This window comes from Nicotiana tabacum, chromosome 4, assembly GCF_000715075.1.
Source record: "Nicotiana tabacum cultivar K326 chromosome 4, ASM71507v2, whole genome shotgun sequence".
Taxonomy (NCBI): domain Eukaryota; kingdom Viridiplantae; phylum Streptophyta; class Magnoliopsida; order Solanales; family Solanaceae; genus Nicotiana; species Nicotiana tabacum.
The window spans coordinates 60,683,725-60,693,440 of NC_134083.1; the positions used below are offsets into that span (position 1 = coordinate 60,683,725).

Consider the following 9,716-nt stretch of genomic DNA (forward strand, 5'->3'; position numbering starts at 1 on the left):
TTGAGACCTAGAGACCGATCAAGATCGAGGTCGGCCAAGATCGATCTCGAAGACCCAGAGACCGATCAAGATCGAGATCGGCCAAGATCGAGATCAACCAGGATCAAGATCGAGCCAAGAAACAAAAAAGGCGTTATAACCGCAAGTAGGGGGAGAATCTCGGCGAAAATCACGACACAAATCAAAGAGAGATTAATTAGCCAATCATGGGATTTCTTACTGTATTTAGAATTGTACCATAAGTAAGATTCCCCTACTATATAAAGGGGGTTAAATAATTTGTAAAGGGATGATATTCACGCAATACAAAGCAATATACTATTCTTTTCATTAGGTTTTCAATACTTTGTTACTCTGCTCATATCTCATTTGCTATTTCATTTGGTTCCAGGGTAACTTAGCTTGAGGGCCAAAGATGCACATCTCATTTGGTTTGCTTTTAATTTTCTTTACAGTCAATTTCAATATCAATTTGCATATTTTTTCAGTTTGTGCCAAGTAAAATCACGTGTTCTTAAAACCACATATAAATTCAATTGTTATTCGTTTTTAGGGTAAACAGAGTTAAAACTTAATTGTTGTTGTTCTTTTACCACCGATTCGTAAAAATGAATATAAAATAACAACAATATAATTTGAAATTCGAACCATCCCATTAATAGGTCAATGTCAGCCATCATTTTGAGTACTAATTTTAAAACACTACCAAGGAAGATGTAGAGGATTGCTAAACTTTAGGAGCCAAAGCCCAAAAGACACATCGTTTGAAATGATTAGAAGGGGAAGGGGAAAAGTAGATATCCACGGAGTGAATATGAAGTCGTCGACAATAACAATAACCCAGTATAATCTCATTAGTGGAATTTGAGGAGGATAGTGTGTACGCAAATCTTACTCCTACTCTGGGGTAGAGAGGCTGTTTCCGATAGAAACTCGGCTCCTTCCCTCCAAGAACTCCCACCTTGCTCTTGGGGTGACTCGAACTCACAACCTCTTGGTTGGAAGTGGAGGGTGCTCACTACTAGAGCAACTCACTCTTATCATAATGCACATAAGCTGTTTGTCCCCTTTTTACAGATTTTCATTTTTTTTATTTTTCCTATTACTTCTACTTTTAAAACCTTTTACTCAATTTCCTATCGACTTTTTTTTTAGTAGTTTTCGGATGTGGAAATTTATATTCTCGTCCCTCAATGTCTTAGTTCCCGTTTTAATACATTTATTTTTTTTAAATTTTTTTTTATTTATTCATGAAGTTTTATTAGTTTTTGAAAAAATTGAAGAAATTTTTTAAGTTCTAAAAATGGTCACACTAATTTTTGGGTGAAGTTTTTTTTTTCACTCATAAAACTTAACTCTTTTTAAAGTAAAATGCATGTTTAGCGTTTAAACACATTTTTTATTTTCAAAAATTATTTTTAATACAACTTTATTTTTTTTTTAAATTTCAACAAAATCTATATCCAAATGCCTATTGAATCAACTCTCTCAAGAAAAGTGCGAAATCATGAAAAGCAACTTGCTAAAAGGAAGTACCCATGCAATTGTAAGTGGTGTTTGGATGGCAGAATAGTTGTTGATAGCTTTATATCCCACCTTAAATGATGCAAAAGTGGTAACTTTACTTTTCTTTCTCCACTCTTCTCTTCTTTCCCTTCACTTCATCCAACCGGTAACCAATGCTTATTGTCACACACGATTTGTTAGTTAGATAGTCGATGAGCGGGAATACAAACATGACTATTTTTATTAATTAAAAACACTCACTCAGTGAGGGAGATAAAAGGAGGTCCGTTGGATTGAAGGGTGATCAATGGTTGAGATTGGATGTCTGATTTCATCAAGTGAAACGTCATAGTTTAAGCAAAAACTATGTCGTTTTAGTCCCCCTTCCCTGGCAGGCCTGGATCCGGATTGGGTCAGTGAGACTTGGGCCACTAATTTCGAATTTTTGTGGCCCAGTTCTATGAAACACAAATGTCAACCCCCTTTCTCCTATTCCCTTCTTATTAAACTACAATTATACAACAATATCTTTACTTAACTAAAATATTCAATTGATAAATCAACTAATTTAATTCACCAATGAAATAATCAATTAATTCCTAAATTTCAAAAAGGAAGAAATAAATATATATTTTTTGTATATTTTTTAAGATAAAAATGCAATTAAAGTGCACAAAAATTGAGAGAAAAATAATTAAAACAACAAGAAACTAGTACTTTGAGAGATGTTAAAATAATACAAAAATTAGGCATTACAGATGTCCCTCTTTGCTCGAGGACATGGCGATTTTTCGTACTAAGAAAAGTGAATGCCATGGCTAATTTTTGCTCACCTATGACTCTAATGAAAGTATTTTTGAAAAACGTGACCGAACCTTGCTTCCGAGGTTGCATACAAATCTTTAGCTATAAAGGAATCAGGTCAGTATAGTTCTGAGAAAATTTTGGTAGCTGGGATTACCGGACACTAGAGTTAAGACTACTGTTGTTGTTGTTGTTGTTATTGTTGTTGTTGTTGTTGTTGTTGTTGTTGTTGTTGTTGTTGTTGTTGTTGTTGTTGTTGTTGTTGTTGTTACTGTCACTTGCTGCTTACATCAAAAGAAAAAAAAGAAAAGAACTACAAATTCCTGCACGCTAAGAGTTACAAAATTCCTATCTATATGTCTTCTGGAGTCAAATCTTGATTCTTGACTTGCTCGCTTGTGTTGGCCTTAGATTGGATCGTGATGCTCTTTGAAGAAAAGATTATGACTCAACCTCAGTTGCTTGCTTTCCTGATCCGAAATTGAGAAGATGAATCTTGAGACGCCGAGTTACCGACATGTTATAAAAGTTAACTCCACCTATCTTGTGATCGAAAGACTTTTTTCTTCTGATGAGAACTGAAACTGCAAGCTTAATCGTCACAATATGTTCTTTAAGGTAGGGTCCTGCAAAGCCATCAAAGACGAACAAAATAAACAAAATCTTTTTGCCCCAGTTTGGCACTAGAAAACGTTTGCGAGTTTATTGGACAAAGCCATAAAGCATCTAATTTATTGAAAGGAAGACAAAGACACTAGTATAAACCAGCTACGGGAGGATATGCAACGAGGGGGTAGTACCTTATGTTACCAAAAGGAAATGGAATTAAAGGATGGTACCCTATATTACTGAAAGAAACGTGACTAGGGGATGGTACCTTGTATTACTGAAGGAAAACGTAACCAGGGGTTGGCGCCCTGTATCATAAGGAGGGAATATAAACAGAGGGTGGCGCCCTATGATGGTACGCTATAAACTCGTATTTTAGCCGTAGTATTGTACTCAAATTACTGTATTTTACGTGTGTTTGAGCTTAAATGATAGTGAATTACACTTATTACATGTTTATGCCTTGCAGGAAACGATTCTAAGCTATTAAGGTAATTTGGAGCTAAATCGAATAAGTTGGAGCTTTGAAATCTGAGTAGAAGCCCAAAAAGTTTAGCGGGGATCACGTTTGGGGTCGAGGACCAAGTCCGGATGTCAAAAAGTGGACAAAACTATTTACTCCGAGAAAACCTCACAGCTGCGTTGCATTGGGCGCCGCGAGGCGCAATGCGGCTGTGTAATTGCTGCTGCCTGACAAAATCTCACCTCTATGAACTTCCTCACAAGCGCGCTGCATGGCGCGGTGCGGGGCGCGACGCGCATGTACAAGTTTGTCAGAGTAGTCTCTTGTTTCGACTAAGAAAGGATAGTTTTGTTCGGGCTTTTTTCTACATTGTATAAATACACCAAAAATACAATTTTTAGAGGACTTTTGACCTATGAAAGATTGGAGAACCAACCAAGGCAAGAAGACTCAAGAATTCATCAAGATTTCAACAAACAATCGGTGCAACACGGGAGTTTGTATCAAATCATTAGTATTGATGTTTTCTTTATTTTTGAACCTTATTGAGATGTCTTACTCCATTGCTATGGAGTAATTTCCATTAGGGTGTTGACAGATACAGTGTTTTGATAACTTTATTAGGGATTCGATTCTTGATAATTGTTAGAATTAATTGATGGAGTTTTAATTCGTATTGTGGAGTTATTTCTTATTTTGCTTAATCGAAAGAGGAGCTTGATATTGAATTTCTTTACATCTTATGCTCTAGTTTAAATTCGTGATTCAAATAGGTAATCAAAAGAGCCTCTTTAATTGTTAATCGAACTAGAAAATAGAAAAATATTCGTGAGAAGTTACCCTTTAGATCATAATCAAAATTTTATTGTTGCAATTGTTTACCGTGCTTCAATTGGATTAATTATTAAAATTAACATTTAATCAAAATAGGAACCTTAACTTCAAGTGTATATTATTATCTGTTGAATTCGTGATAATCAATAGTACTATAGAGTAAATTAACTTAAGAATTGGATCCCGAGTCAATTATCTTGCACCTAGGTCAAATACCCTTCTTTCTCTCATTGATATTTCTTTGTTGCTCATCTGCTGTCTTTTGTGATCAATTGTTAATTGCTTAATTTATAGTAGTTAATCATAGTAATAGTCACCAAGTCAAGCGTTAATTTCCCTGGATAGTAATCAACTGAAGATTATTCGAACACAATTTAAATTAAATTCCCGTGGAGACGATAATTAAACTATACTATCTTTGACTAGCGAGCAATAATTTTGTGTTGTGTTTTGCGCTCATCAAAGTTTGGTGACATTGCCGGGAATTTGCAATCAATAGTGTTTAAAATAGTTTTTAGTACTAATTCAGGAACCAATTTTTACTTTAGTGTATTCACGTTTTCTCACTTGTGTGCAGGATACAGGGTTGATGTTTCTGGTGTATGACTAGATCTTTTTCAAAGGAAGTGATATCATACGAACCAGAGTTAGAGAAACATCTACAACAATTGAGAAAAGAAAGAGCATTAACAGAAAATTTCTTGTGTCATATTTCTACTCAAGATAACATGGCAAATCAAGAGATTAATGGAGTAAACTTAGCTGCAAGAGAAGCAACACAACTAGAAGCTGCACGGATAGCAGCTGAAGCAGCCCGAAGAGTTGCTGAGGAGACTATCGAAGATGGTGGGGGTCAAAGATTCAATCTAAACTGACCTTTGGTTGAAGACCAGTTCGAGAATGCAGCACCCAGTCCTGGAAGATCATTGGGTGACTATGCCAGACCAATCTACAATCAAGGACTGTCAAGTGTCATACCTCCACCCATAGAAGCAAACAACTTCGAGTTGAAGTAAGGCTTGCTTCAAACCATCCAAAACAACATCTTCAGAAAGAAGGCGAATGAAGATCCAAACATTCATTTGATGGACTTTGAAGAAATCATGAACACCTTCCAGTACAATGGAGTATCAAAAAATATGGTATACTTGAGGGCATTCCCCTTTTCATTGAAATATGATGCGAAGCACTGGCTTTGTAGCTTACCCACATGGTCGATCAGGACATGGGAAGAGATGACCAAAACGTTTCTTGACAAGTACTTCTCAGCTGCAAAAACAGGAAAATTCAGAAGGAAAATCCACAATTTCTACCAGAATGAGACATAAATGATTTTCAAAGCTTGGGAAAGATTCAAGAAGATAGTCAGAAAGTGTCAGCACAGTGAAATTGATTTATGGATGCAACTCTAGGATTTTTGGGATGGACCGACACCTTCCTCGCGACGAACTCTGAATACTGCATGTGGAGGTCCACTAATGAAGAAAACTCCAGAAGAGGTTGTCTTAATACTTGATGAATTATCTGAAGATGCTAACCGGTGGCCTACTGAGAGTAATGACAGAAGAAAATCAGTTGGGGTTCATCGGGTAGACTCTAACACATCCATGCAATCCCAACTAGACACTATGTCCAAGGAGATAAGAAAGTTGACATTAGCCGAGGTACAGAGTGAGCCACAAGCAGCATGTGACTTTTGTAGAATGGGACACCCTACACATGAATATCAAGCTTCAGCTGAGGAAGTCAACGTTGTGGGTAACTATAATAGAGGAAACTACTAAGGTGAGAACAACTATAATGCTATGGGTCAAAGACATCCAAGTTTTTCGTGGAGTTCACCTAGTGGAAGTTTGAACTCATGGAAACAAAATAATACTAGACCCTAGGGTTAAGGACCACCAGGTTTTCAGAACTAGTAGAGGCAACAACACAAGACACAACAGTCAAATCAGTCTAGTATGAAAGATCTCATGAAGGCATTCATCAACAAAACAAATGAAAAATTTGAGACTCAGGGCACAACTATCCGGAATTTAGAAAGGCAAATGGGAAAAATTATAAATTTGTTATCTGAGAGGGGTCCTGGGACTATACCCTCTGACACTGAAAAGAACGCAAAGGAAATAATCAAAGCTGTATCTCGGAGAAGTGGCAAAATATTGGCTGACCCAGTGGTGAAAGCTAGACCTGAGGTGGTGAACAAGTAGACTGAGACACCGGAAGAGAAAAGAGTGAAGAGCAGAAAGACTAGAGTAGTGGGGTACAAAAAGAGATTGATGAAAGTAGACATATGCCAGCTCTACCATTCCCTCAAAAGATGAAGCGGGAAAAACTTGACAAATATTTTGGGCGATTCTTGGAGATGCTCAAGAAACTTTATATAAACATTCCCTTTACAGAGTTACTCACTCAGATGTCTTCTTATGCAAAGTTCTTGAAGAAAATCATGTCTAGCAAAAGAAAATTGGAGGAGACAATAATGGACAAGCTGAATTCCCACTGCAGTTCCATTTTGCAAAATAAAATTTCCCAAAAGTGTGAGGACTCGGGAAGCTTCACCATACAATGCTCTTTTGGGAGTGAGAGATTCGACAAGGCTCTCTGTGATTCTTGTGCGTCTATAAATCTAATGCCTCTATCTCTCTATATTCAGGAAACTGAAAAGTGAGCTTGGATCAAATCAATACCAGTTTCCCTACAACTGGCTGACCAAACCACCATTTTACCTGAGGGAATCATTGAGGATATTCTAGTTTGGGTAGACAAGTTTGTGTTCCCCGTAGACTTTATTGTGGTGGATATGGAGGTGAACAAGGATGTGCCTCTAATTCTAGGAAGGACATTTTTATGTACAGACAGAGCTATACTTGATATCTACGAGGGGAAGCTTATGCTCGGAGTGGGTAATGAGAAAATGGTGTTCCAGATACAGAGGATGATGAAATACCCCAGTGATGAGGTATCTATCTACTCGTGCTTCAAGCTAGATGTGGTTGGGGAATTGGCTGAAAAATACAAGTTTGACAAGCTTATGGGGGATTGTATTACTCAGTCTAGCACAGTGGAGGATGAAGATCCTGAAATAAAGAAAGAGGCTGAAGCTCTTGAAACTGATGATCGAGTGGATGATGAGGAGGAACTAAAAGAGGAGGCTTCTAAGCCTAATGTGGAATTAAAAGTCCTCCCCACTCACTTGAAATATGCTTTTTTTTGAAATTAACTTGATAGGTACATATGAGAAAAAGCTGGTGGAGCTGCTGAAAAAGCACAAGAAGACTATTGGCTGGAGTATAGCTAATATTCAAGGAATCAGTCCAACCATTTGCATGCATAAAATTCTGTTAGAAGAAAATAACAAGCAATGGTACAGCCCCAACGCAAGTTGAACAAAAATTTGGAGGAGGTAGTGCACAAGGAGATCATCAAATTACTAGATACGGGAGTGATTTTTCCCATCTTTGATAGCCAGTGAATTAGTCTAGTGCAAGTTGTACCTAAAAAGGGGGGTATGACAGTGGTGAAGAATGAATATAATAAATTAATCCCCACAAGAACAGTCACTGGGTGGAGAATGTGCATTGAGTATAAAAGGCTGAATGATGCAACAAGGAAGGACCCCTTTCCACTTTCCTTTATTGATCAAATGCTCGAGAAAGTGGCTGGACATGGATGTTACTGCTTCTTGGATGGGTACTCAGGCTACAATTAGATACCTATTGCCCCAGAGGATGTTGAGAATACCACATTCACTTGACCGTCAGGTATTTTTTCTTACAGGAGGATGCCATTTGGGTTGTGTAATGTACCTGCCACTTTTTAGAGGTGCATGATGTCTATATTCCCCGATTTAAACGGGAAGTGTCTAGAGGTATTCCTGGATTATTTCACCCTATTTGATGATGACTTTGACTATTGCTTGAAGAATTTGGAGCTTGTTCTTTAATGTTATGAAGCCACCCACTTGGTTCTTAACTGGGAGAAATGTAACTTCATGGTGAAAGAGAAAATTGTCCTGGGCCACAAAGTGACTGCACATGGCATTGAAGTTGATAAAGCTAAGGTTGATAGAATTGCTAGGCTCCCTCCACCGACTTCTGTGAAAAGCATAAGGAATTTCTTGGGACATGCTGGGTTCTATAGGAGGTTCATCAAAAACTTTTCCAGCATTACCAAGCTGTTGACTGCATTGCTAGTGAAGAATGTCAAGGTTGTTTTCACTGTGGAGTCCTTAAGAGCATTCGAATTGATAAAGAAAAAGCTTGTGAGTGCTCCTATTATGGTGACACCTGATTGGAGCCAGCCATTTAGGATAGTGTGTGATTCCAGTGATGTAGTTGTTGGGCAAGTTCTGGGGCAAAGAAAAAATAAGATGTTTAGGCCCATCTACTGTGCAAGCAGGACGTGAATGATGCTCAAGTCAACTATGCCACTACTGAGAAAGATTTCTTTGTTGTGGTCTTTGCTTTTGACAAATTTAGATCATATCTGGCGGGGAAGTAAAGTGATTGTACACACTAATCACTCAGCCTTGAAATACCTATTGAGTAAGAAGGAGTCCAAGCTGTGTCTGATGCGGTGGGTGTTGTTGCTCCAAGAGTTTGACTTGGAGATCAAAGATAGGAAGGGCACAAAAAATCAAGTCACAGATCATCTATCTCGACTTGAGATACCTCCGATTGAAACAGTTGAAATAAGGAAAGAGTTTTCCGATGAGCAGATTTTCTCCATTACTGCAGACGAGCACAATATGTATATGATTTTATCGCTCGTACTTGTCAAATTATAGTATTGTTTATGATATCGTCCACAGAGATTGGAGAATCTATGGTACAAATTCATATTATCCATCCTACTATTTAATATAGTCTATTCAATGAAAAGAGTTGAATTTATAATCTACTTGAAAATAAGAACAATTGTTTTTGATTTTGTAAGTTAAAGGAGTTGAGATTTTGAGCATCCATTTGATATAAGATTATAATGGAGTTTTAGAAAGTTTTATTTCTATGCCACACATTAATTGCCTCTTTCGATTAACAAATAATATTTCCACCACACGTCTTTCATTTATTTTTGCCTCTTTCGATTAGCATAATAAAACAAAAGACTCATAGTATTGACATAGAAAATAGCTTATCTTAAATGATTACATCATATAAACATAAAGCCTCTTTTGATTAGCTTTAGTTAAATTCTCTAACTTGGCTAACTGATTTTCTTCTTTCGAATGAAAACTCAAGAAATCAATATAAAGAATTTTAAGTAATTAAATATAATTACTTAAAATTATCACGTGAACATATCTAGCTATAACTATCCCTGTTTAACTTGCTTTTTTCGATAACAAAGATTAATACAAGGAATATTACAACATTTAATATGTAGATATGATAAAGTTGACTAATATATATTCATTACTCTTGATGTAAAAATTAACAAATAAGTACTCTCACTCAAGAATAATAAAAAGATCGAAGTTTTCATTATAATAATATAT

The 9,716-nt window shown here is 36.7% G+C and overlaps 1 protein-coding gene across 1 annotated transcript; it reads left to right on the forward strand.

Annotated features, from left to right (window-relative positions):
- Window positions 1–7,727: 7,727 nt before the first annotated feature.
- LOC107759665 (putative mitochondrial protein AtMg00860) lies at window positions 7,728–8,624 on the forward strand. The gene is made up of 3 exons (XM_075250844.1): window positions 7,728–7,909; window positions 7,997–8,016; window positions 8,173–8,624. The coding sequence occupies exons 1-3, from the start codon at window positions 7,728–7,730 to the stop codon at window positions 8,622–8,624; spliced, it is 654 nt and encodes a 217-aa protein (XP_075106945.1).
- Window positions 8,625–9,716: the final 1,092 nt, after the last annotated feature.